Below are 26218 nucleotides of genomic sequence, written 5' to 3'. Positions count from 1 at the left end.
CTGGGGCAGCAGTGGTGGTGGTTGTGCTACCTGGGGCAGCAGTAGTGGTAGTCGTAGTAGGGGAGACAGTGGTAGTCGTCGTAGTGGGGGCGACAGTGGTGGTGGTGGTAGTGGGGGCGACAGTGGTGGTGGTGGTAGTGGGGGCGACGGTGGTGGTCGTCGTAGTGGGTGCGACAGTGGTGGTCGTCGTAGTGGGGGCGACAGTGGTGGTTGTCGTAGTGGGGGCCACCGTTGTGGTGGCTAGGTTCTCACAATGTGTGATGACGGCTCCGATGTCCGTGAACAAATTCTTGCCCGCAGCATCGGTACAGCTTGCCAAAGCAGCCTTCGTGCTCGTAGCCAGCGCGACGCAGTCTGTGGAGGCACAGTAGTTGGTCGTGATCGTGTTGGTGGTCGTGATGTCCAGGAGGCTAAACGCATTCGTGTACCACCCAGAGCCAGCAGTCTTGGTCAATGCTGTCGCGCACGCCGCGTCGAGGTTTACGAGGTTCTTGGCCCACAAATTATCGGCAATGTTGCTCGCAGTACATGTCCCCGTGATGGCTCCGGTCAAGGCCGTGCAGGCCGCGGAAAACCCCGCGATCTCCGCTGTGTAACTCGTCGGCGTCGTGGGAGTGCACGTCGGGTACGTCGATGCAGCGATTTCTGCATTGCACGTCGTCGACCCGCACAACCCGTACGTGTAGATGGTGTTGGCGTTGGTTCGGTAATCGGCAAAGACAGTTTCGAGCGTCGGCGGAGTGCCACCTTCCAGGTCGTCAGTGCACGCTTGAGTCAACGTGACGGCGTTGGCGGTGATGACATCGGCGTCGCAGTCAGCGCGCGCCACAGAGACGGCCATGCTCAAAGCAGCAACAAGGTAAGTGAATTGCATGATGATTGGTAGCTGGGGAAGGTGTTTGGCTTGGCTGAGGCGAAAGGCAAAGTGAACTGCTTGCAGATACGCACGATGTCAAGCTATGTTTAGAGTGCAGCCATGATGGAGCTAAATGCGTAGCCAATGGATATCCTACTACCGACGAAATTCTGTGCATTTGCTGTTGAGCTTGTTCCCTTGGACATGACTTCATTTTAGTATCGAATTATGATGGCCAAATGTGATAGGTGAGACTAATTTCGGAGCTAAACCTACTGCCCCCATCTTGAAAAACGACACTACTAAGGGTAATGGTGGACACTTGGGACAAGTTGTGCACCGACTAATTCAATGCATTTATGTAACTTGAGCCATCAGCGGCACTCAAAGTTCTCTACACACTGTGTTTGGTTGTGGAGCGCACTTTATGCATGCACTCAAGCTTGGGCTGCAGAATGACCAGGATCGGCACCTGCTAATACAGTACACCTCTGACACACAAAAGTCAGTTAGTTTCAATTTCGGCGTAAAAATTACTACAGTGTGGCTGGCAACAATATAACAATCCTGCTTTAACGGGTGAATCAAAGATTTATACTGCAGCACCTTACCGAGGTATGCAATGTTGCAATCCACCGGTAGTTAGAACGTTCAATTCTTCACGGAATGTGCAAGCATCGTACAATTACTAGTCCACGAGCCCATAGACTACACCATGTCGCGTGCCAATATCAGGTGGCTTTTTCATGATATTTGTGCTGTTTGTTGTTTGTACTAACGTTACGTAGAAATTGAGGGCTTCCAAAACCATGGCCCATCTATAAGTAGCAAGGAGCGATCTCCTCGTCATCTATCTGTCGATGGGCTTTTCGCCAGCCTTCATCTGCCACATCTCAAGTGGAGAACTCGCGATCTCGTTAAAACTACCTGAAACAATGCCATGACGGCAATATACTGTACATCAGCTGTACACTACGGGCAACTGGTCTGGTGTCAGGTCCGGGTATGCTGTGCGAATGGTCTGCCTCATAAGGGAATGAATGTGGACGTTTCCGTTCGCATTCGGGTGCAGACCGTCGTAAAAGATGGTGCCGATCCTCGGCTGAAGCGCCGTCCACAGGTCTACCACGGGCACGTTGGCGCGCTTGGCCACATCGACCGCCGCCGCGGCGTACCTGCCCGTCTCGGCATTAGTTCGAGTGTCCTTCCACACGATGGACGTGTCGTCAAAGGGAGGCGGCGTCACCAACAACACGCGGCTGTGCATGAACGACGTTTGAAAGGCGCGGACGAGGGTGTTTAAGTTGGCTTTGTACTCGGGCAGCGGGACATGCGCCCATGCGTCCGCTCCAGTCGTGAGGCAAGCGTCGTTGGCTCCGAGGAAGAGGACGACCAGGGTCGGTGGCTTGGTCCTCCATTCCGCTAGAAGCGTCGGCAGAGCGAGAATCCACTTCCTGCATGGGATCTATATGTGAGGAGAATGACATACGATGTCAAATTCTACCGAGTAGTCCAGCCGCTGTTGCCGCGGTTGATCGTGTCTGCTTTACGCACGTAGTCTTTCTGAAAGAGCACTTGGAATCCCATGAGGTCGGGGTGGCTGCCCAATTCGGTGATAGAGTCCCCCACAAAGAGGAACGACGGCAATGAATGGGTAGTTGTGGTAGTCGTCGCCTTGAGGTCGACTGGCTGTGGAAACTCTGGCAGCAGTGGCCGAGGATAATACACCAAGGCGAGGCACGCCGCACAGAGCGATACGAGCGCAAGGCGCATAAGTCCCCGGGACCACGTGGAAGGTTGGCGCGAGGCTGCTCGAGGTGGTCGTTGCCTGCAATTGTCCATCGGAAACAACGATGCTTCCATGCAGAAATGCATCCAAATCAAAACTGAGTTCTAGTATGTACTAATAGTAGTACTGTAGGGCCTACTTTCACAGGATCAATACGTATTGCTAATATTAATAATAGTACTTATTATTAAATATACTTCGGAAGTATTAAATTGTACTAGTTCGAAGTACGTAGTATAATACTTCGAAGTATTAATAGTATTAATTACTATTAATACGTATTATTAATAATACTATTAATACTTCGAAGTATATGGTACTGATACAGACCGCCCAACGGAAAGTAGTGCTACCGTAAGTTACAGTAAGAAGTACTACAGGCCAAAACATAACTATACTATTAATAGTACTAGTACTAGTACTACCTACTACCCCGTCGCGCGCCTTGAATGAACTCGAGCACGGCGGTCGTACAATCGGGGGTGGCCATTTGGATCGAATACAGGACGCCGCGTCGAATCGACGGTCGAAAGTGCACCGCGCGAAAGAAATCCGGTTCTCGCGTCACATGATGCTGGTTCTGGTCGTCGTCGTCCGTGCTGCTGCTGTTGTTGTGCTGGGGGTCGTCCAGCACGGCCATCAATTCCTGGTCGTTCGCTTTCCTGTCGTAGCTCGTCCATCTCGGCCGTTTGGCGCTTCGCTGGGATGGATGGACCACAGGCTGGGTCGGGGGTTGCGTCTGCCACTGTGAGAACCCAGTAACAGCAGCAGGGGCTGGAACCATGGCGGACGAAGTCGATTGATTCCTCACTCGCTTGTTGCTTGCAATTTCGTGAGGACCCCGAAAATCTGGTGCGTCGTCTTTGGTTTCGTCGTCCCAGTCGTACCTATGTTTAGGAGCAAATATAGGGTCATGAAGAACGGCAAAGATATTGGACAAGAATATATATATTTTTATTACAGCAAACGACATTCAAGACAGCATGGAGTATTTCAAACAAGTAGTTATGTTTAGAATCCACACACATACTAGTTAGACGTATACATATACCCCCTTACGAATAATACACTCGAAAGCTAAGGGTGTCGTCTGGTAACCGGAAATATTGCAATATTCAGGCCCAAAACGCCATTTTGGGGCCAAATTCAACAAATCTGATCCAAATTGAAAGTACATATCTTGAAGAGTTTTAACCCAAGTCCCATATTTCCACGTGGGATGTACTCGTTCAAGTGGTCCAAAACGCCACATTACAAAATGAACCTTGTACCTCCATTTTCAAAATTGCATTTTGGTTAAAATCCCATTTTGCCAGAAAATGGAATAATATATTTTTGACATATTACCCGTAGTAATACTAGTACTTACAGTTAGCTTATACTTAACGTTAGGAGTGCAATAAAAAAATCCAATTACTATATAAAAAATGATACGTAATGTATGGCGTTGTAGAGGGTATGTTACCAGACGCACCCTAAAAAACGTATCAAAAACATCATAAAAGTAAAAAAGGTTATGGAAATATTGTACTTTCGAGTGAAATTTCATTTCATTGTGTTGTGGTTTCTCGTTGGAATTTAAATCGATTTGATTGGCTACTTCAGATGAGCTCAAAATTAATAACCAATCAAAACCCATTTCTCAATGAAATTCAACCAATCAGATCGATTGCGGATCGGTTTGGTTGGCGCGATTCGATTGCACCCCCTCCCCAAATTTGTATCAAATCGACAAAATATAAACCCTAGAGATATCATCACAAGAAGACATTTCAAACCACGGGGTCGTCCATTGCATAGAATACATGACAGGATTGATAGATTGGGAAAATGCCCACCGGGACGAGAATTGGGATCGGTTGCTCGTACTAGACGACGACGACATTGACGCTGTGGACTTCGTCCGGCGACGTAAGGCGGCCGTTCGAATGGGACTTTTCCTTGTCAACGCATCATGCGGTTCGTCTTCTACTTGGTTTGGGGACGGGATCAAGTTGGTGGCGTTGCCCAGGGGCTGCTTCTTGAAGCCGCTGCTCGTGGAATGGCCACTGGAAGTGGTCATAGGAGTGCCGGCGGACGCGTGCGGCGAGTTCTCCTTGTCTATACTGGATGGTACCGGTGTCGCATTGCGAGGGAGACGGGCGGGCGTCGAAGTGAGTCGTGGAGTTGGACTTGAGGAAGAGGCGGAGGATGAATCGGGGTCGACGATAAAGTTGTCGGGAAGGCTTTGGTGGCAAAAGGCATAGGGTCGAGCGGGGGAAGGTGCCGACGAGGCTTGGGTTGGGCCAGTCGTGGGGAGGTTGCTGGCTTCAACTACCGCTTGGTCAGTGATAATGTCGTGGGTTGGCGATGCAGTTGATGGAAGCATGGTGATGGACGAGGGGTCGGACGCAGTCGAGTGCGGAAGCGCAGCGGCGGGTGGCTGACTTTGAGAAGAGGGCGGAATGGGCACACTGCCGTTCTGGGCGATCAACTGCGAGTCGGTCATGTCCATGACGAGGCCTTCAAGCTGTCGCCACTGGTCGGATGGAATGATGCAGTCTTCTAACGTCAGTGGGTGCTGCTCGTGGAACATGTACGCGTGGTTGAATGTGTTGGTGGGATGCTGTTGATGGTGTGACGTGATTGGGGAGGCGATGCTGTGAGGAAGCAGGCGAGGTTCCAGACGCGCCAGCGGCATGTCCACGAGGGAGGCAACCGATGGATCATTGAGAACATGCGGGGATTCGTTCGGGGAGATGGACGGAACGTCGATGATCTCCATGCACGTGATGTGGAGGCAGATCCGACCCAAACTTGTCGTCGATTGAAAGGCCGTAGAAACGCGGCCAGTCGTCGAGAAATGACACACTTCCACACGCAAAACGCACCCGCGGAAGTCCTTCATGGCACGAATGTGTGGGTACATCCGATGGCATGCTTGCACGGACGTCGGCGGTAAGAACGCCCACATCGAGTGGGTGCCGTCATTGACAAGGACGGCATTTGTCTGCGGATCCACGCGAGACACAAGCACAATGTGTGGTCCCATCATCCCGTAGTTGGCTCCATCTCGCTCTCGTGTGTCCAGGACATCTTGGAGCGGGGCCGTCAGCACCGCATGCAGACTTGTCTTGAGGAACGGGGTCAACGCGCGCATGTGTCTCCTCCTGGGAACAAGCCGAAATGAGTTGTTGAATTCGGAAGTATTGTCTAAATAGGACTTTAGTTCCGAATTCAAGTGAAGTTTGAATTCAAATCCTGGAGATCTTATTGAATTTCAATTTCCCGCGTCAATATGATCGAATTGAAAAGTCTCCATCTCGATGAGGATGACATTTCGAGGAAGGTTGGGCCAATGTCTTGGCGAACATGGCGCACCTACATGGCATCGACGGCGGAACTATCGTGTGCGCTGTACGAAGAAGTAGTGGTGCAAGATGATGTTAATAGCTGGCGTTGTAGGAACTGTGGGGAGAAATTTCAAGATATCTGACCTTGAGAGATTGTGTGGATGACAAATCGCACACCCACGAGTTGTTGCCGCTGACCATCGCTATGTTTCGCAACTGGTTCGAGCGGTGACTTTTTAACCATTCAATGACCCCGAATACCCTTTGATTGGGGTACGAACTGCAGAGGTTGTAGTGGGCGGCGGTAGAAGGTTCCACATCGGTAACGGTGGTGAGACTGCCCCATGGATGGAGGTAAGGATACCTACCACCTGTATTAATAGGTCCACTTGTAAGCGCAGCAGCAAGTACTCTATTACCGCACGCTTGGTGCATGGACGAGGAGGGCTGTAACGCCGAGCGGTTTCAGAGTCGACCGCACCTGGCGCATGACCAACCCCATGAAGATACTATTGGAGAAGGCCAAGCAACGAAAGGACAGGATGTCTGTGGCCATACACTCTTCTCCTATCGCTATGGCTATCGGCACCACCACCACTACACTAGTGCCACGGAGCGAAAGCCACGTGACACAAACCATCACCAAGCTCAAGACGACCATCAAGTCGACGGTCCGTGCGGCGTTCACGCCGCGCTTGGCTCCTGCTCGACGAAATGTTTCCACCAGACAACGCCCTGCTGCTCCATCGTCCTCGAGTCCCCTTGAGCGCATGCTGCATAAAGCGTCCAAGACCACCGCTGCGGCATGCCGCGCCCTCACCACGGCGTTGCGCGTGCCCGACGCCATCGCTAAACCACTAGCCAAGTTCACGTCGTTAGCGCACAAGTACGTGTTTTCCAAGCTGCCGACGGTCAAGGTTCTGGATAAGTTGAAGCAATTCGCTAAGTTCTTTCTGTCTCACAGCGTCGCGTCGGCCGCCTTGCAGTAAGAGATACCCCCCCTCTTGATACCCCCTCCCCCCTCTTCGTCCATTAGTGATATAGCTGCCTCATGCTCTAGATCGGAACATGCCACGCGACTCGTCGAGCGATTCGTCCGGGGGTGGGTGGGCCGCGTCAAAGGGCGCATCGCCCTGCGCCACTACAAGGCGGCAGTCCACTCCGCCGTCACCACCAACATCATGCACCTGCTGGACGCTACTACCGCCCACGTCGCCTCCCAATTGCACCAAGCGTGGTACCTCAAACAAACCTACGCCGCCAACAGGATACAACATGCATGGAGACATGCATCATCTAGATGGGCGCTGGAAGCCCACGACACACACGCTGCGATACAGTACCTTCGTGAGACAGGGTTAGTGTGTACATATTGTCGTCCCCAATACTGACTGCTTGTCGAGAGACTTCTTGATGTTGAACGAGTTTTGAGTGTTGTACTGTGTGACTGCTCCATTTAGTTGTGTGTCCAATCTGTATGTGTAGTGGGGGGGGGTGTCAGAGTCATTGGTGTCGATCGAATGGTGGATGACTTTCTCAGAGAATATATTTATTTACATATATTGTATATATATGTACAAATCGGACTGGATCATCAGTTGCTGAGCAACAACGTCATCTCCATACACGACATTGAGTTGCATATCCACGTTAAATAGACGTCGCCTTGTCTGTCGCCGACAAGCAGAGTCCGTGGTGGCGACGGTGGTGATGGCAGGTCTCCAGATTATGGCCGTGCGGTTGATGCAGCGGTGGTGGCGCCGACGGTGTCGCCTCCGCCGTCTTGCAAAAGCCCGGCGACGGCGGCGGCGAACCAGACCACCGCAGAAGACACAGCAGCAGCACACATGCGACAGTCCAGGGCATCACCGTTCGTTTGGCATACACTCCAAACCACACTATTGTAGTACTATATCTTATACTGAGTAGAACGGGAGCTGGTTGTGGCGACGCTCAAGCGAGTGTGGGCCCGCGAGGACTTTGCCCCGAGCGTCCGTCCGTCGCGCCGACGGCACATGGTGGCGATCCCGCCGAGGCCAACGCTGGCGCCGCTGTCGTCCGTGACCCCGCCTCGGACCCACGGCGTGCGTAAAATGAACGTGAAAACGTGGCATCGGTACGTTTATTTCGAGTGGTTCTAGCTGTCCGTCATGCTTGCTGCTTGTGGTAGACTCCAAGGGTACGTCAACCCCAAGCAGTGCTGGGTCGCCATCCCCGTCCAAGTCCACCCCGCCACATCGACGACCTCGCTGGCGCCCCTTCGACACCGCCACTACCAGCTCGAGTATGACTGGATTCCTGGCCCCCTCCTGCAAGACCCCCCGACGCCGCCCCTCACATTTGAACAAAAATTGAAGAGATTCGACCAAGCACGACGGACCAACAAGGGCATGCAGACGAAGGACAGAGCTAACAAGAGTCCCAGTGAGCCTCGGTTGTGATAGAATGATAGCCAGCTAAATTTAACCACCCATGTATGATGGAAGGTATGCAGCAGACCCTGCATAAATGTATAGAGTATAAACTATTGTGGATTCGATACGAATTTCCAATCGAATATCTCGCCGCCGAATTGAATCACGTTAATCGACGCTATTGGCTAATCCATTTTTTGAGTGGATTTGATTGGCTCTTTCAGAAAGGACAAGTATATTCAACCAATCAGAACTCCAGCGTGCTTCAATCTTGCTTCGACAAACGAGGCGAATTTTGCAAGTTTATATAGCGAATCATCCACAATAATTTGTCTTGTTATTGTTGCCGGGGGGCAATTGTGATGCGCTCTTGGCCTGGCTGGATGCCCATGTCCGCCAAGAATTTTTGCATGCGCGCCGCTTCCGCATCCTACGCGTCCATCCGAGTTCATTAACATATATATATGTTTAGATAGATTCGATACGACTTTTCATCCATAGTAGTATATATTTCCACAGAAATAAATCTATATACTAGAAAAATATTTTTTATTCTGAAGTTTCATAAACTATAATATGTATCATGGGACATCGAAAGTCCGAAACGTGGTCAAGTGAATAAATCCAAGTGGTTGTGAATATTATTACCTTGGCGGCGGTCACGCGTTGGTTCATTTCTTCGGCGCGGCGGCCTTGCGCTTGTTTGCGGCGCTGGACGCGCGCTTGGAAGTCGTCGGAGCCGCCCATGAGGAAGTCCTCGCTCAGGGTCAACCCGTCCTTGGCGTCATCCTTCTGCCGCGCCGCACCATGGACGGCCGCGCCGACTTGGCGCTTCTTTTCGATCGCTGCGTCTCTAATAGTATACATTCGACTTTATTGTAAACAATTTTGGCCATAAAAGCCATATCATAAGACAACTTGACCGATTTAAACTATATATAGTCATTACTCGGTTCGTAAGTGGAGTAATCGCCAGAAACGTTAGAATTGAATTGATTTAAGAGGAATAACCTAGCCAATCATCCAATCACGTTTTGTAGATTGCTGGCCAATAGAATTCGGTTTGTCCCTTGGCCGTGGCAAACACCTTATATAAACACTCTTCAATACTGTATAGTATAGTTTATACAAGCATAAATCGGGGCAACTCAATTTGAAAGCTACGTAATTTATAAATTAAACGCAACACGTCCAAATTGAATGTGAAAACGAGTCAATACATACTACAGTGCCATACTGAAAGTAAGTTATTTTTCTTCTCTTTCAAACGAATATCGCATCCTAGTATCTCGAATAGGACTACTATTCGCCAAGAAACAGGAATGAATGTACTTGCAAATAAACAGGAATGAATGTACTGAACTACCTGCCCGTGGCTTTGGGGGCCAACTCTTCGTGCACCATGTCCTTGTGCTTGTTGTACGCTTTGCGGTCGCGCTTGGCGCGCTTGCGGTCGTCGTCGGAATCATCCACCTCCCGCGGGGAGGATGCGGGTTGCTTCGGAGTGGCTCTAGAAGTTGCTGTGGAGTGGGATGGGAGTGCAGGACGTGCACTTGTCGTTTCTTTATTGGTCGAGATGTCGACCGTGTCCTTGGTCGACGCTAGTTCCAGCCGCTCGTGGTCGTTCATCTTGAAGCCCCACTTGTGCTTGGTGCGGTGCACACTCTCTAGAACTTGCTGCGGAATTTTCGTGTAGTACATGGACTCCAACCGGTTCGCATTCCACTTGCTCACAAACTTTTCAAACGCCGCCTGGGCGTCGGCCGACGTCAAGTCGTCAAAGTACACACCCTTTTCAAGCTTGAGCCACACCCGAAACTCCTTGGCCTTCTGAAAGTAGTCGTCGACTGTGAGCGTTGTCTCTACCCACATCAGCATCGTTGGTCTGGAAGCGAAGGAGCATTCCGACACCGCGAGCACCGCCTACCTGGGCCATCCTGTCGGGACTTCTTGTGCTTCTTATGCTTCTTGTGAGAGCTCTTCTTGGCCTTCTTCGACTCTAACATGCATCATCTCTCAGCCGCATTCATGGACAGAGGGCGAAGGGACCTTTGCGGTCGTCGGCGTTGTCTCGGCATCGCTTGCTCATCTAGCTTGTGGTGAATGTATGACCAACACTCTTGTACATCTTTATAATTATTTATCCGGAAATGGCCTCCCGTGGAAGTAAATACACCCAGAATGTAGGTTTTTCCACTGATTAATCGTTATTAACTAGTAGTTACTCGCCTTTTTGGAGGCGCATCTTCATAATGTGCCCAAACCGTTGGACCTTTTGCATCTTTTGGAGGCTTGAGCCGAGGCCCGTGGACTGATGCCGAGCACCGAGGATATCGTGGAGCGCTTCCATCTTCTGCTCGAGGGTGGTGCTGCTTTTGAGCCTAAAAATGTGCATCAACAACTACTACGTAGTAATCAGGCGTTAGTTGGTACGTGTAAGCTTCGTCGTCGATCGCTTTCATGTCAGAGTCCTTCTCCGCCACTTTCATGCCCATGTGCGAGCAAACGAGCTGGTGAAGTCGTTGGCCTTGCTGCTGTTCAACCATCCACTTGGGCGCCTGTGAACAGCACCTGAGGACTTGTATAGTATGTAGTAGTAGTACTTCGTGGGGCGCAAGGACAGGAGCCACCGCCGCCGGCTGCTGCTGGATCGCATGTAGTTCCTTCTTGTGCACGGCCAGGTTGTGACGATCTTGGGACTTGCGCATTTGAACACACCAGTCGGTCGCGTCTTCAAAGTAGATCCATTCGTACATGGGCACCACGCACAACAACGCTTGGTCGCTCAGTTCGTTGGGAAACCTAACTCATATTAATATTACAACAACATATGATACACTTTTCGTTTGAGCAGGGGTTTTGGAGGCTCAATATATATATATATAATATGTACGAGTATACTCTTGAAAGTTAATATAAATATTGTGGATTCGATACGAAGTTCCAGACCCTGCCGAATCAAATCACGAATCGACGCGATTGGCTAATCCATTTTTTTGAGTGGATTTGATTGGCTCTTACAGAAAGGACAAGTTTAGTCAGCCAATCAGAACTCCAGCGTGATTTAATATTGATTACACAAATCGCGCGCATTTTGGAAAGTTATAGCGAATTCACAATAACCTCCTAGACTATATATATATATTAACTATACGAGATTTATATATATATATTACACCCGAAACACCTATACTACAGTAACTACCCTGATAGTCTCTATATAGATATACATTTGATGAAAGAAGTACCCGTGTTCGGCAAACGCAGTGGCGTCGGCTTCCGTGGGAAAGCACCCGTACACACACAAGCTGGGCTCGGTGCCGTCGCCCACAATTAGTGTGGAAATGCACGCGAAGTTGCAGGACGATTGCTTGAGCTCGAGCGGCATGTGGTTGTGCTCAATATCTTGCAATTGCAGCGTCGTCGTTGGAGTCTTTTTCTACAAGTGTGATCGTCCACAACACAAAAATATAATTAAACGTTTTGGATGATCTATATTTCGTTCAATGACACATGGATATTGGCATTTGATTACAATATATATATATATCCCCGTATTACCTTGAACGAGTCGTTCGGATTGCAAGTCGTCGGAGGGGATGTGGTGGTGGCGGGTACTAGGTGCAGGCACTCCAAGTGCCCACACAGATCGTGCATGATCCTTGCGATAGCGTGCGACGACATGGTGCCGCCCATGTCTTGGTGGCCTCCTACACTCCAAGTTCGACTTTCATGGCGATAATGATGGTCACATGTTACCTGTTGGGGACTGGGTGAGCTGGCAAAAGGACGCGTGGAGTTTGTTGAGGTTGCCGTGGTCGTGCAGGTATTCGTGCAGCCGTTGGTTACAATACTGCGGCGACATGAGCCGGTCCATCGAAGGCGGAACAAGCGCATGTTTGTCCGTCTCGATGACAAAGAACTCGACGGGGTGGGGGTCCGCCTTGAACGACCGGTACGAATGTGAGTTTTCATGGGCTTCAATCTGGGCCGCTCGGTCACGGGCGTCGGCGGAAGTTGCAAAATGGCCGACCAATCGAAACGCGGGCTGGGGGGACACCGGGTGCAGCTCTACCCACACTCGGTGTATTATATATAACCCTCAAACATATATATTGTTTGACTAGCTAGAGATAGATGGACGACTGACTACCTTGGCTAGCAATGTTGACAATTACAAACCCGTGGTGACTGTGCAAACGCGGTGGCGCTGATGCTACTACTACTGCTGATGTTGATGACGTGGCAGCCTTAGACGACGACCCCTTCGTCAACAAGTCGCCGCGTGATTTTTTATGCCGTCGTGGCGAAGACGGAATCGAAAAGATGAAATTCTCTGCCACCGAGTCTGTGGGGTGAATAATGTCTTCGAAATGATCCTTCTGTGACGACGTTGAGGTCAACGCCAGTGGAGCTACAATATATCAAATATATATATATATATATATATGATTGGCCATACCCAAGTACTCCAAGTACACCATGGGGTTGCCTTCGTCGAGCGTGTTTCTCGCGGCTTTGCTGTGATTCTCCAGCACGTGTCGTAGCAACGCCGGTCTGTCCTGGGTTGTAATCTCGGGGTTGTAGTTTAGCGTGTAACTGGCGAGGGTCTTGACCGGTGGAGTCGGTTTCACAGGACTGAGCAGCAGCAACTCGTTGCCTTCGATCAACGGCGCGTGCTGCATGTGGCCACGCTACACGACCGACAGATGCCCCTAATCCTAGTCGACATGCGATGATAAGGCACTGTACCTGGTAGAGTGATGACGTCGTCGCAGGTGCTGCTTTCGTGGGCTTGACGTAGCGACCCGATGTCGGCAGTATCTTGTTCAATCGATCTGTATGCACTTCGTCGTGTACGACCTACGTGGTACCCATATATGCACGTGGTCAATATAACGATTAATAGTAGTACTACCGCGTCTACTAGTAATAACTACGAACGAACTTTAGCTTTGAACTGGTTCCATTTGAGAGTTTTGTACAGCTGATCAAACACCACCACAGGGTGCTTGTGGCGATGCGTGTGGCCGCGCAGGGTCTCGCGCGCCGTGCGGGACAGCCGGTTGAACACATCGTACTTGGAAAGGGCGAGGACCTAATACCCCACAGATATATCAATCAGTCGATGTTTTTCATTCAGATATATATATAAATTAGATTTATTGCCCGTAATGCGTTGTAGGGCACAAACAACAACGTACTTCGATAGGCGTATTGGCCGTCGCGGTTTCACTGCGAATCACAGGTTCGTTAAAGTTCTTCCCCGTGGCGCTAATATAAGTAGCCACCGTCAACCACAAGATCCTGTAGTGCCTGAAGGTGTATAATATATATATATATATATATATATATACCCAATACACTACGGGCCACTCTGGCTGCGATAAAAAATTGTCAGAAAACTCCAATTTTCGCAACTTTTGAGAGATATTACGACACATTTCTTCCAACGACAGGTTTTGTCTGTGTTTGGCTACCAAATCTGACATATATAAATTAACATAATACGTCGAATTTTCACTGTTTTCAGACAGAAACAAGTTTCATCTGCAACTGCCCAACCTTTTTTTTACCTACTCCTGATATTTACACATGATATTTCAGCAAAGGGTCTCTCATTCCATCATGGCATCCACAGGTCAGATCAAAATATTTTGCAAATATTTTTTTTTCTCACGTCCCCTTTGAAAAGGGAAGGCTCTGTCAGAATATTATTTGATATCAAATTATCTGTGGCATCCCGACTCGCTTTAATAATCACAATGACAATATATATTGTGGATTCGATACAAATTTCCAGACCCCGTGGAATAATCGAATATCTCGCCACCGAAACGAATCACGATGAATCGACGCTATTGAATAATGCAATTTTGAGTTAATTTGATTGGCTCTTAAAGAATGGACAAGTAAGTATATTCAACCAATCAGAACCCCAGAGTGATTCAATATTGATATATAAACCATGGGGGTTTTGGACATTTATAGCGAATCCACAATATAACACGTACGCGTCGTCGCCGAGGACGTTGAACGGCCCGAGCCGGTCGACCACGACCAAGTGCTCCTTGTGGGACTTGGGATCGACCACCGACTTGGAAATAATCACTTCACCCCGCGTGAGAAAGTACAAGTGCACGGCTTTATCTCCTGTAGTTGTTTGCGGCGTTGGTCTGCCTCTTGGGCTGCAATATAATTGGTGTACGTACCTTGTTTATACAAGGCCGTGCCCGCGGCCAGCCGTTGCTCCATGAGCACATAGCTCAGCTCTTGCATGATTTCCGACGTCCACTCGACCGACTGAAAGATCGGAATCTTGTCCAGCAACGCCATCCGTTTCTGCATGTCTTCTTTTTGCAGCTTTTTCAAAATCGAGTTGTAGTCCTTTTCGGCAATGATGAGCAATTCGCATGAATGGGTCGACACGACCGTGGCGCTGCGGAGCCCGTCCTCTAGTACATCATATATTTGCGTATATTTTCACCAATAAATATATATATTACCATATATTCAACGATATGTCATATATATAAGCATATATTCAACATATGCGTACTATTAAACGATATATATGCGTATATTCAACGATACATATACTAGTATATAAGCATATATATTCAACGACGTGTGCTATTAAACGATATATATGCATATATTCAACGATACATATTTACATAGCTATGGTAATATATATATATATTTACATATATATTACCATAGCTTCAACGACATATATGCGTATGTTCAAGGATACATATATATGCATACTTTTCATCAGCGCCAAGTCCCCAAAGTGGCTGCCTTCGCCAAGGTTGACCAATTTAGTCTGCACGGTGCCACCGCGCTGGTCCACGGCGCTGATCTTGACATCCACGGCGCCGCTGAGGATGACGTAAAACAGTTTGCCGATCTCTCCTTCGCGGAATATGGTCGTGTTGGCGTCGACGTTGATGAGGTCGATGATCGTGCACAGCTCCTGGACAAATGTCTTGGGCAGACCTCGAAAGAACTTGAGCGTTTGGAGAAACGTCGCGAGGGTCACCAGGTCCGTCTTGGACCGGGTCGACGGCTTCTTCTTCAAAATCTTGATGTACGTGTCGTGGGTGTTGAGCAGCACCTACATATAATATTGTCAAGTCGATATATTTGAAATTGGAGTGTTTGGGTGCTCAATCGAATGCGCAAAATAGCCAAATCGACAGACAATCGATATACGACCAATCAAAACACACAACACGATTCAAATAGCCAATCAAATTCACTCTTGGACCATTTCAACATTGAATTAGTATGTTACTGAAATTAGTGTGACACTGGACGAGTTTTACATATAAGAGTCAGAACAAACAATCGATCGATAGATTTGGCGAATCAGCACAAAAGTCCATTTTTGAGTAAAAGGACAATATATATATATATATATCGACAGCATCCACGAAATCTCGGTCGTTGAATGAAACATTTAAGGAATTATAATTAATTATTCAATTAATATTTCATCCATTCATGGGGATAATAAAAAAAGAATGTGTTTTGCTCATTCGACTGTTTACCTGGGACAACCGGCGGCTACCCGCTACCGCCGCTTTTTGCAGAAATGCTTGCTGGTCTTGCTTGAGCATTACGTCGTAGTCATCTCGGCAGATAGACACCAATTCCGTCGCTGTTTTCGTCACGATCGTGGCTACATGACATGAGATTGACAAATATATATATATATATCCACACAACGATGTATGTATGTCTGTGAAATGAGGACGAACCCGCGCGAGGTTCATTGTTGAGGAGAGATCGCTCGCCAAAGAATTCCCCTGCAAATATAAGGTAAAGACCGAATGAGGTGTACACAAGTACAAAAAGGGTAGGGGACTACAGTACCCTTGTTCATTTCACACACGACCACTTCGATAAAGTCGCCCATGATCTTTTGGTTGACTCGAACCTCGACCTTGCCTGGATTTCACATATATGTATATATTATATATATGTAGGTTAGTTGCTCGATCAGCCACTACGTTGCTTGGACGGCAACTCATCATTTTCGACGTGGATAGTGTACCTGAAAACACAATGTACAGTGCATCGCCTTCGTCGCCCTGTACGTTTTACCATCTCGTGAATCGAATGAAACACCCATCTATGTACTATCTCTAGTATGAATGATACCTGTTTGAACACGACTTCGTTGGGGTAGTACGCGTGCAATTTCATGCGTCGACAGAGCAACGTCAACTAGGTAGTAGGCACATACGGCTGAGATCGGGATGGCGTGGCCGTTTGGTCTGTTGGGTAGTAGTACCTCCATGGCCTGCAACGACTCGAAATCGGTGCACGTTTTGAGTTTGGTTTTCTGGAACCACGTGCGCAGCGCTTGGAGGTCGGAAGTGGATCGGTTCTCAGCATCTCGGCAGAACGCCGCGCGGCACGACTCTGCGAGGACGAGGTTGCGGCCGTAGTCTGGCTGGCTGGCTTCCTTCTTCCGCGCTTCCACCGCCGCGCCATGCTAGTCCGCATATAGAGCATCATGTTCATGCAAATGAGATGATGAGCGTACGTCATCGTCGTTGGTACTTCCGCCTTCGGAAGACGTCTCTTGGTTGCTGCTTTCCATGTCCGCCATGGACGACGATCCGTTCACTTTGGACCATTTCCGCATCGCTGCCGATTGCGGAAGCGGTCTGACGGAGGTGCCGGCACGGCCGGAGAACCTGTCGACGTATAGCTTGACTTTGGGGCTTTGTAGCAGTGCTCGAAGTGACTGCTTGCTGTTGTCAATTGTGTCGTTGGTTATGGAGTCGTGTTCATGGGATGCCAGGGCCAATTCTGGAAAAGAATCCACTGTATAGACGCTGGAGGGCAATTACAGGGGTGGGAGTACCTTCCTGCGGTGCCTTTAACATAGCCTTGCGTACGACAGAGGACCAAATGTTGCCGTTTTGAGATACGGTGTGGTTAAATATGAGCGGCGGTGAAGCCGCGGGCGATGGAACTGCGCTAGGTCTCTGCGGAGGTGCAGCTATGGGTGCTAGCTTTACAGATGACGGCGTGTGCAGCGGGATCGACGAGGGTATCTCTGGAACGATGGAGTTGACGGGCTTGTCTGTGAAAAGGCGAGTCACTTGAGCCCGCAACAGCACATTCTTGATCGTAAGTTGAAGTCGCTTCTTCTCCATCGGTGGAGTGCCGGCGGCTGTCGGAGGCTCAGCCGGCTCAAGTTCATCTCCTTCTTCCAGCGCTCCTAAAATGGGTCGCTTGGGTTTCCTCAGCGCCGCCATGATGATTGTGCCCGCGACGCGGCCGTTGGCTAGAATTGCCAGGCTGAAACGCTCGCCAGTTTCAGGTGTGCATTATCCGGATAGCACCGGATACAATTGTCTAGGATTGGCTGGATTGGATAACATATCCACCAATGGTATGCAGCATTGGAATTCATGCATCAGCGAATTCATCGGACGATGTCGAGCGGGCAGAAGGTTGGGGCGGCGGTGTTCTCGTCCATCGTGGTGGGAACGGCCAGCATGGGCGTGTGGCAGGTAGAGTTGATCACTATGCATGAAGCCCAATGCGTATAAGATACGGTAGACGAACCGGTACTTTTGGAAACTCGACGTGATCGAACAGCGCAAGAAACGACTTGACGAGCCGGTGGTAACCTTACCCAGCGACGTCACGGCTGCGACTGTGGCCGACGACCTAGAGTTCCGACCTTTGAAACTCGACGGCATCTTTGTCCCTGGCTCGACGTTCTACCTATGTAATGGCGTATACTGCATCGCACACATCTCACGTCACAGTAGACCCACGCTCCCCACCCATTGACATGCAAGACACCAAAGGAGGTCGTGTCTCGTCGGGCGGGTACATCTACCAACTCTTCCAACGCCAGAATGGAACATCGGTCATGGTCAATCGTGGATGGTTGCCCAAAGCCGACATGGAAGCGCACAGGGATGCCGCCCCGTCTCCCGCCTCGTCCAAGGTAGAGACGATCGTCGGGCTCCTGGTGCAGGGCGAAGAGGTTCGAATGGTTTTGCTGTTGTTTATAAAACGTCTGCTACATATAATCTGAATATTTTTTTACCTAGGAAAAAACCTTTTCGCCCCCCAACGAGCCGGAAAAACGTCATTTTTTTTGGCTCAACCAACCGCAGTTGGCACACGCGATGGGCGCGACTGAGTACGTGCCCGTGCTGGTCGACCAAGTGGCGCCCGACGACGACACGGAGCGACCGGCGGGTGAACCCTGTCGCAAGGCCAAGCAAAACTACCTTGAATTCTACATGACACCGTGGAAACACGCCACGTATGCCGGGATTTGGTACGCAACTAACTGTTAATCATCCTCGGCTATTTGACGAGTCCGAGTAGGTTCACGCTGGCCATTTTGGGCACGGGAATGGTGGTCACGCGCTTTCGACCGGCGGCGACTCGCCGCGTCAAGCCTGTGCATAGATAATGTTAGCAAACGTTTGTAAGTCAAATCAATCCTATTCAAATGCATTGCTTTCTATTAATATAAGGTTAAATGTTAGAGATAGCTCTGCCAGCATAAAAATACGGCGATTTCTACATATTAATGATTCATAGTCAAACTACTCAAATGCTACTACGTAGTATTAATATTAATAGTATATATTTATGGGGAAGGGTTTGCATTGGTAGAAAATATATGATTGCCTCAATTGGATTGGTCCAATAGTCATAAAATTGACCAATGAAACAGGCCGCTGACAACCGATATTTTCCTACACATCTCACTCAAGTAACGTTTAGCAGAAGTGATGGCCGATTCCGTCTCCGTCGACGACGTGAGTGTCCAGGTAGCAGACAACGACGGTGCTTCCTCCGAGCACTTTAATGAAGGGACGAGCGAAGGGCGTGTGGATGTTGGCATCCATCCGTTGGTGTTGATGAACCTGTGCGATCACTGGACTCGCGTGCACGCTGCGGCCTCACTGACGGGTCCTCCGACCGCCAAACCAGTCGTTGGCGCATTGTTTGGCATTCAAAAGGGGCGCGAGATTGAGGTCATCGACTCCTTCGAGCTTCCGTCGGCGCACGAACTGAGTGTGTCAGACTCGAACCTGTCGTTGAAGGCGTTCTTGACGCAGCGCACGGAGCAGTTTGCGACCGTGTTCCCTGGCTTCGAGTTCCTCGGGTGGTATGCCGTGCAAGACAAGATCCACGCTTCTGACCTGGCCACACATCGCATGGTCTGCATGTTTCCCCTATCCTTCCTCATGCATGTTGTCTAGTTGATGGAGTTCAATGAGTCACCCCTCTTCCTTGTGTTGGACCCCACGCCTCCGCCCGCACAACCCAAGGATCATGCCAAGGTCAAGCTTCCTCTGGCCCTCTACGAGTCCGAGCTGCATGTCGTGAACAACGCACCGACCATGCTGTTTGTCAAAACGCCGTTCAAAGTCACCACCACCGAGTCGGAAGGCATTGCGCTGGACCACATTTCCAAGGTCGCCCCCACCAATGCCACCGCACAATCGTCCTGTACGTTCCCCCGCTTCTACACGAGCCCATCACTCGACCATATATATCGTTTGCCTTTTACGCTGTAACAATACGTGTCCTTGATTTAACAATACGTGTCCTTGATTTAACGATACGTGTCCTTGATTTAACGATACATGTCCTTGATTTAACGATACGTGACCTTGATTTAACAATAAGTGTCCTTGATTTAACAATACGTGTCCTTGATTTAATTCTCCGTATCCATATCGAGGCCGTTTTTTACCAAATCACGACCCTGTTTTAACAAATCGTGACCAACTTTGAACGCATAGTGCATGGCAGTTTGGGGTCGCTTCGGGACGCCACGCACATGCTGGACAAACAATTGGGCGTGCTGCGGCGGTTTTTGGAGGCGACCAAGAACGGTACGCTCGAGTTGTCCACCATGAATTAGTGTGAGTTTTTCTCTTTCGTCGGTAGGCGAGATTCCAGTGGACCATGCGTTGCTGCGACAGGTTGCGAGCAGTTGCCAGCAACTCCCCGCGATGAAATCTGCCTTGTTTGACGCGTCTTTTGCTCAGGTATTATTGTTGTTCTTGTCCTATTGTATTAAAATGGTGGTAGGAATACAATGACACGCTGCTGGTGACGTATTTGGCGACGTTGACCAAGGGCATGGCGTGCACGAACGCTGTTTTGGACAAGTTTACAATCGCCCAAGAGCGTCCGGCGCGCTCGTTTATGATGTAGACATACATTGTAAACGAACGACGTTCATTCTGGTTAAACACGAACTGCATATACCCTTTGTGTATTCCATTGGATTTGGAATGTGCACTACCAAAGCACTTGTATTTCGTACTAGTTTAATGGTATCGATATTGTGAATTCGCTTTAAACTAATTCGAATGGTTGCTCTAATCAATATTGAATCACACTGGAGTTCTGATTGGTTGAATATACTTTCCTTTCTGCAAGAGCCAATCATCAAAGCCACTCAAAAATAGATTAGCCAATAGCGTCGATTAACGTGATTTGATTCGGCGGCGAGATTCGATTCAACGGGGCTTGGAAAATCCACAATACATACCTCAACGTTGTTGAAATCGACCAATTATACTAGTATTTATTGTACTAGTATTTATTGTACTTTTTTACTCATACTTAGGGACGACTACTACCAGTAGAATCCATCAAAGACTAGTACATCACGTTCAAGTCGAAGCAAACTGGGGGTGATTAATGTGTTGGTTGGCCGTCGTCGAGCATCCCATATCGGACGTTTTGAGTTGTGACTCATAGGATATAATATCGAATGCAATAGGAATAGTAGTGCTTATGTTAGGTTCACAGTAGTACACTGACACGCAAGAAGATTGTGGCCCCTAACTTACTATAATATGCATGCACAAGCCATATATCGTACATGCGTTCCAACTATGGCAACATGTCATACTAGTAATGTTATATAGGCGACTTTGTTGTAGAATATATTGTCAAGTCGATTCGAAATTGCCTAATATGTAGTATTGGCGTTTTACCCAAAATATTTGGACTTCTGTGCTGACCTGGTCTTGATACTCGACTTAAGCCCAGAAATCACTTGAGCCGGATAGTGTAGTGCTCATAGCGCAGTTCTTTGGCATCCCAGACCGTATCGAGCAAGCGAAGACCGTCCGGGAGGGTCTCCACGGGCACAATCGTCGTGTCGAAGGGTGGGGCGAGCAGCAGCTCTCGCAGTCGCCCCACTCCAAATCGACTGTGGCCGGTCGCATTCACCAAGTACGCCACGCCTACGTTTGTATTCAGGACGACATCACTTCACAAAGAGAGAGTGATCGTATGAGCCAGTCGATTGGCCAAATCCATCGATCGATTAACGGTACGCATCGATTCAGTGACCAGCACCTTCGAAAGTAGAAACCCCAACTTAACTATGATCATCACCGTACCGGATGTCGACAATCGGGTTCGAATGACATTGGCAAAGCCTTCTGCCGTCGTGGGATCGCAAATGATGTCGCTCGCAATGACTAGATCCACCTTGGCCTGTTCATTCGTCTAACCACCACTCAATCGATTAGAAATCGACCATCTACTTTTCCACAACTCCACATAACAAGGTACCTTGTCCAAGTGGTCCCAGTCCAAATGCTCCACCGTAGTGCCCATCGTTTGATTCAGCATGACGTTGTACGCTAGCGCTTTGAGCGTGTCTTGCTGGTAGTCGGTTAGGATCGTTCGGAGGCTGTACGCTCCGGCCACGATGCCGCTGAGTCCGAGGCCACTGCCCACTTCCAGCACGCTCTTGCCGTCAAACAGCTCGCTAAGCAGTGCACCAAAACACATGAGGCATCGTTAGCCATCGTATATGGATGGTAGAGGATTGTACCGATGCAAGTGGATCCAGCGAGCCAAAATCACCGCCGCACCCCACAATAGGTACCCAGTCTTGGGCTGCCCCGTCATGCGACGCTTCACCGCTCGGATCAGCACGACGGGGACGTCGGCATCCCGGGCGTCGCGCGGCAGCGCTTGGAGCTGCGGCCACGGACGAGTCGGTGGCTCCAACGGCAGCGTTCTGATGAAATGTTTGTGTTAGGTGATGGCGGTGTGCGACGAGGTTAAACGACAAAACTTGTACGTGTAAGGAAACGAGATGTTGATGCCAGTCGTGTTGCAGTTGTGCGTGGCGCAGGTGACTACAACCTCCGACGCTGCCTAGAGGGAGCAATAGACTTCTGTTTAGGATGATCGAGGCAGGATTGGTTATACAGTACGTCGGAGATGAGTTCGTTGTCGTGGAGGAGGAGTTTGAGCAACAAGGTGTGCCACCCCAATTGCGCTACAAGGTGAACACTCGTACAGTCGTTTTACTCGAAAACACGAAACTGCATGTACGTACCAGCGTGCACGGCGTTGTCTTCGTCTTTCATGACCTTCGCCACGATCGACAAAACCTGTAGCTCGATGTTCAACTCGATGGATGGAGCTGGCAACAAGAGGCCATGCCACGTACTTGTTCTGCCGCGCCAACTTCGTCGTCGCTTGGCGCAATGGACTTGGTGAAAGCACCTACCTTTGCCATCGCAAACTCCAAGAACCCGGCTAGTACATCAACATTTGACGACGATGGACATGCAGAGAGGACTATTGCATACCCACGCCGAGGAAGCAACGTCCCATGGGCTCACTAGCGATGGACTCAAGCGCGTTGAGCGCATTGGTCGCCAAGGCATCTTGGATGACCGCGACAAGGCCACGCAGTTCACCCTCGGTCTTCAAGGTCATGGTGGACACCGTTAGGTTACAGTATCACTTCCACCCATCAATCACAGCGTTCAATATAGTTCAATACACCATGAACCAATCAGAGTGTCCTATTTGTATTCGACCAATCAAACAATTTAAACTGATTTTCAATGAAACAAAATAGATTTTGAATAATTTACAGATTGTTAAACCATGGTGCAACGGCAGCGGATGGCCCTCCCAACGGCTGCGCGAGTCACGCCACACGTTTGACACCACCCCCACAACCCACACCTCGTCAAGCACGCATCATGGACGCGGCCAACGCTCGGTCCTTACGTCGCCGATGAAGTCCATCGTCGCTCTCACCTTCGTTTCTCCTGGACTGCAACGAGGTCGTGGCGCGACGCCAGTCTCGAGTTGCAGTGATCAAAGTCCCAACCATCACATCGTCGAATGAAAGAAAGGCTGCCTTTGAGCGCATCCGAAAGATGCCATCATGGACCGAGCGAGCAGCATTTGTGATGAGCCAAAGGCGACGGCGGCACCAGCGGCGCAAGGGCCATCGCCACCACCGCGATGTATCTCCAGTTTTGGAGTCCATCGACGTCTTCTTGTCGAATGAGGACGAGCCCTTAGAAGCCGAAGAGCAACCCCCCTTCCTGCCCGACATCGACACCCTCGTCAGTCGAAGGCGCATCCGACAAACGCACAAAGCGTGGGTGCAAATTGACCCGCTCCAAGTCATGTTTACTGACTTTTATAAAATGATGGAAGGGTGACCAGACTCTCCTTTTCGTAATACAAGACAGCCCCGTAGCCCATCGTGTTGCTCTCGGCAGAGCGCAACGAACTCGAAGCTTGGGTTGTGAACACAAGGACACATATGCAACGAAGGCGCGAGCATCCTTCCTCGCACTGTGGACGGGCTTAACTTTTGGGTATAAATACAGGAAGTTACTCCGGAGTATAACGCTAATGTACGACACTAAAATTTAGCACCACGACGAATCGAATTGGCCAACCATTTATTTATATTGGACTTGTGAATCGACAACAACTCTATTCGTCCTACCACTGTAACCTTATGCTAAATAAAATACACTACTGTCCTTATGCTGTAGTTTTAAAAATGAACATTCATACTAACAGTATGTATGTAACAAAATAAATTGCGAGTCAAGCGATTAAAATACTATTATAGTATTTATAATACCTATATATATATATATATATATATATATATATATATATATATATATTACTTAATTGAATTTCGTATAAAAATCGAGTCGACGTGCAGAAATATCATAGCTGCGGGCGAAGTTTACACGGTGATGAAAATCCCCTTTTTGTGCATCCAAAGGGCAATCAAGGTCCAGCTACAAACCCAACGTTACTCCACAACCATGACGCCACAGACGAACGACTTACCAAATCGCGCCGCCAGCGTTGCTCAGCACCCGCTGGGTCTTGGATTCGTCGTCAATATCCCAGCCAAATGGAACGTGCTGGCCCATCACTTCATGCTACACACGCGCTCCCAATGAGTTTACACATTGCAAACAAATAGAAATATAAAACAAGCATCCTTCATTCCTTACCCCCACATAGAGTGCAATCGCATTCATGCCATTTTGCATAAACGGCATGCCCCTCCAGATCACAAACTTGTCCACGGCAGCATACAGCAGCGCCAAGCTCAAACTCGCGAGGCCAGCGACCGTGAGCACAAACGACAGGCTCCACATTTGCTTGTTGATCGGAATGGGACCGTCCACGACAGAAAAACCCGTCAACGCCAACCCCACAAACACCAGGCAAATACCCGCCCCAATCAGCACCATCAACTTGTGGCGCTAACAATGTACAAACAATCCCATCGCTGATATAGGCCAATATCATCACAATATGCGACATGGTTGCGTACCGATTCCCTCGCTTGAAAAAACGAGCCGCCGACGACGTACCCAATGTACGCCATGAACGCGACCATGAACCAGTTCAAGAATCCCTCGGGGTCGTTAAAGCCAGGGATGTACATGTGCTCTTCGCCAAACAGAAGCAAGTCAATGTGCAAATGCGCTCCGCCCACACACCCTTCAATGTCGTTTTCTACAACGAAATGTGATAAATAAATATATATATATATAGAAAAAACAATATCCCCAACACGAAATTACGATTTTTTGGTCTGCGTACCGATATACCCCGTGGGGCACCCCTTCACGGGCAAGTAGAACGTAATCAAGACATTGGCGAGCACGAACGCTAGCATACTCGACGCCTCCACCGCGCGCTGCTGCCACTTTCGCACGTCCGACTTGACGATCCCACCAAAGATAATGCACGTTGTGACCAACAAATAGCCAAACCCGAACGACTGCAGGACGCCCGTGATGCGGCCAGTGTTGAGATTCCGGACGTTGTTCACGACCAAACCCAACAGAAACAGCTTGACGCTGCGGACGAAGCTGTCTAGCAGAATGCGCCACGGCGGGGTTCCTTTCCTCACATGTGACGCCATCCCGATGTTCATGGTTACCCCCATGATCCACGCAAAGAACGGGAATATGACGTCGGCCACCTCCAAGCCGTTCCAAGCGACGTGGGTGAACGCTTCGAGGCCGCCGCCGCCGAGGTTGACAAAGATCATGGCGAAGATGGTGATGCCGCGGAATACGTCCAGGCACACCACGCGTGATGTCGACGTCGTCTTCTGTCGAGGGATGCCGACGGCATCTACCACTGGCTTGGACGAGGTCTCGACGTCTTCGATGGCGAGGGTGTAGTGTGCGGTGGTGCTCAGATTAGTCGTGTTGTCCGCCATGCGTGTGTGGGGCCACTGGTTGATTGACTTGTGATGTCTTGAAATTCTCCGCGTACCGATGTTTGGTGATGTTCCTAGGAATACTGACTGTATCGGATCGCTATTCTTACTGGATTCTTGCCTGTCAAATGGCAATGCAGCCGGTGATTGGCTGTTTGATTTCCGTTTTAAAACGACTGTTTTAGCAAGAATGTGTAATGATGTGTGTAATACTTCGAAGTTCGGTTAATTTAACGGTATGAGCTGGAAAATCAATTTCCCAACAGACGTAGT

General features: G+C 49.3%; 11 protein-coding genes across 15 annotated transcripts; 5 read left to right on the top strand and 6 right to left on the bottom strand.

Annotated features, from left to right (window-relative positions):
• The first annotated feature begins 187 nt into the window (after positions 1-187).
• H257_08545 (hypothetical protein) lies at positions 188-958 on the top strand. The gene has a single exon (XM_009834453.1). The coding sequence runs from the start codon at positions 254-256 to the stop codon at positions 884-886; it is 633 nt and encodes a 210-aa protein (XP_009832755.1). The 5' UTR covers positions 188-253; the 3' UTR covers positions 887-958.
• Positions 959-1755: 797 nt separating this feature from the next.
• Positions 1756-2730, bottom strand: H257_08544 (hypothetical protein). Its single transcript, XM_009834452.1, has 2 exons — positions 2361-2730; positions 1756-2310 (listed from the first exon to the last, which is right to left on the bottom strand). Exons 1-2 carry the CDS (start codon positions 2717-2719, stop codon positions 1818-1820), a joined length of 852 nt encoding a protein of 283 aa, XP_009832754.1. The 5' UTR covers positions 2720-2730; the 3' UTR covers positions 1756-1817.
• Positions 2731-3020: 290 nt separating this feature from the next.
• Positions 3021-5784, bottom strand: H257_08543 (hypothetical protein; the record flags this gene model as incomplete). The annotated part of the gene is made up of 2 exons (XM_009834451.1): positions 3021-3532; positions 4484-5784. 2 exons carry the CDS (start codon positions 5782-5784, stop codon positions 3067-3069), a joined length of 1767 nt encoding a protein of 588 aa, XP_009832753.1. The 3' UTR covers positions 3021-3066.
• Positions 5785-6552: 768 nt separating this feature from the next.
• Positions 6553-8418, top strand: H257_08542 (hypothetical protein; the record flags this gene model as incomplete). Its single annotated transcript, XM_009834450.1, has 5 exons — positions 6553-6962; positions 7038-7334; positions 7636-7847; positions 7907-8093; positions 8148-8418. The coding sequence occupies 5 exons, from the start codon at positions 6553-6555 to the stop codon at positions 8416-8418; spliced, it is 1377 nt and encodes a 458-aa protein (XP_009832752.1).
• Positions 8419-8630: 212 nt separating this feature from the next.
• H257_08541 lies at positions 8631-10501 on the bottom strand. 2 transcript variants are annotated; one of them, XM_009834448.1, is made up of 5 exons: positions 10441-10501; positions 10319-10390; positions 9758-10253; positions 9040-9244; positions 8631-8821 (listed from the first exon to the last, which is right to left on the bottom strand). In XM_009834448.1, exons 1-5 carry the CDS (start codon positions 10478-10480, stop codon positions 8729-8731), a joined length of 906 nt encoding a protein of 301 aa, XP_009832750.1. In that variant the 5' UTR covers positions 10481-10501; the 3' UTR covers positions 8631-8728. The 2 variants fall into 2 exon arrangements, with proteins under 2 accessions (XP_009832750.1, XP_009832751.1); XM_009834449.1 differs by having other exon boundaries at positions 10319-10501.
• Positions 10502-10566: 65 nt separating this feature from the next.
• On the bottom strand, positions 10567-17704 carry H257_08540 (hypothetical protein). Its single transcript, XM_009834447.1, has 22 exons — positions 17273-17704; positions 16949-17217; positions 16694-16897; positions 16561-16626; positions 16454-16490; positions 16273-16347; positions 16158-16205; positions 15948-16078; positions 15163-15511; positions 14604-14846; positions 14406-14544; positions 13596-13665; positions 13340-13489; positions 13144-13254; positions 12854-13085; positions 12545-12805; positions 12151-12462; positions 11953-12101; positions 11640-11830; positions 10995-11193; positions 10825-10949; positions 10567-10772 (listed from the first exon to the last, which is right to left on the bottom strand). The coding sequence occupies exons 1-22, from the start codon at positions 17667-17669 to the stop codon at positions 10613-10615; spliced, it is 3918 nt and encodes a 1305-aa protein (XP_009832749.1). The 5' UTR covers positions 17670-17704; the 3' UTR covers positions 10567-10612.
• Positions 17705-17827: 123 nt separating this feature from the next.
• H257_08539 (hypothetical protein) lies at positions 17828-18894 on the top strand. The gene is made up of 5 exons (XM_009834446.1): positions 17828-17927; positions 17977-18148; positions 18192-18412; positions 18480-18712; positions 18763-18894. Exons 1-5 carry the CDS (start codon positions 17850-17852, stop codon positions 18848-18850), a joined length of 792 nt encoding a protein of 263 aa, XP_009832748.1. The 5' UTR covers positions 17828-17849; the 3' UTR covers positions 18851-18894.
• A 252-nt stretch (positions 18895-19146) lies between these two features.
• H257_08538 (hypothetical protein) lies at positions 19147-20708 on the top strand. The gene is made up of 5 exons (XM_009834445.1): positions 19147-19607; positions 19650-19899; positions 20196-20288; positions 20344-20444; positions 20488-20708. The coding sequence occupies exons 1-5, from the start codon at positions 19176-19178 to the stop codon at positions 20611-20613; spliced, it is 1002 nt and encodes a 333-aa protein (XP_009832747.1). The 5' UTR covers positions 19147-19175; the 3' UTR covers positions 20614-20708.
• Positions 20709-21361: 653 nt separating this feature from the next.
• H257_08537 (hypothetical protein) lies at positions 21362-23162 on the bottom strand. Its single transcript, XM_009834444.1, has 9 exons — positions 23025-23162; positions 22883-22971; positions 22769-22823; positions 22644-22708; positions 22508-22584; positions 22256-22444; positions 21991-22189; positions 21816-21924; positions 21362-21656 (listed from the first exon to the last, which is right to left on the bottom strand). The coding sequence occupies exons 1-9, from the start codon at positions 23152-23154 to the stop codon at positions 21463-21465; spliced, it is 1107 nt and encodes a 368-aa protein (XP_009832746.1). The 5' UTR covers positions 23155-23162; the 3' UTR covers positions 21362-21462.
• A 264-nt stretch (positions 23163-23426) lies between these two features.
• On the top strand, positions 23427-23897 carry H257_08536 (hypothetical protein; the record flags this gene model as incomplete). Its single annotated transcript, XM_009834443.1, has 2 exons — positions 23427-23446; positions 23579-23897. The coding sequence occupies 2 exons, from the start codon at positions 23427-23429 to the stop codon at positions 23895-23897; spliced, it is 339 nt and encodes a 112-aa protein (XP_009832745.1).
• Positions 23898-24379: 482 nt separating this feature from the next.
• H257_08535 (hypothetical protein) lies at positions 24380-26045 on the bottom strand. 4 transcript variants are annotated; one of them, XM_009834439.1, is made up of 5 exons: positions 25318-26045; positions 25046-25230; positions 24720-24974; positions 24550-24644; positions 24380-24497 (listed from the first exon to the last, which is right to left on the bottom strand). In XM_009834439.1, exons 1-5 carry the CDS (start codon positions 25943-25945, stop codon positions 24443-24445), a joined length of 1218 nt encoding a protein of 405 aa, XP_009832741.1. In that variant the 5' UTR covers positions 25946-26045; the 3' UTR covers positions 24380-24442. The 4 variants fall into 4 exon arrangements, with proteins under 4 accessions (XP_009832741.1, XP_009832743.1, XP_009832742.1 ...); XM_009834441.1 differs by having other exon boundaries at positions 24720-25230; XM_009834440.1 differs by lacking the exons at positions 24380-24497; positions 24550-24644 and having other exon boundaries at positions 24645-24974.
• Positions 26046-26218: the final 173 nt, after the last annotated feature.

This window comes from Aphanomyces astaci (assembly GCF_000520075.1).
Source record: "Aphanomyces astaci strain APO3 unplaced genomic scaffold supercont1.19, whole genome shotgun sequence".
Taxonomy (NCBI): domain Eukaryota; phylum Oomycota; class Saprolegniomycetes; order Saprolegniales; family Verrucalvaceae; genus Aphanomyces; species Aphanomyces astaci.
Note: the sequence above shows the minus strand (reverse complement) of the source record. Positions and strands in the feature narration are given on the sequence as shown.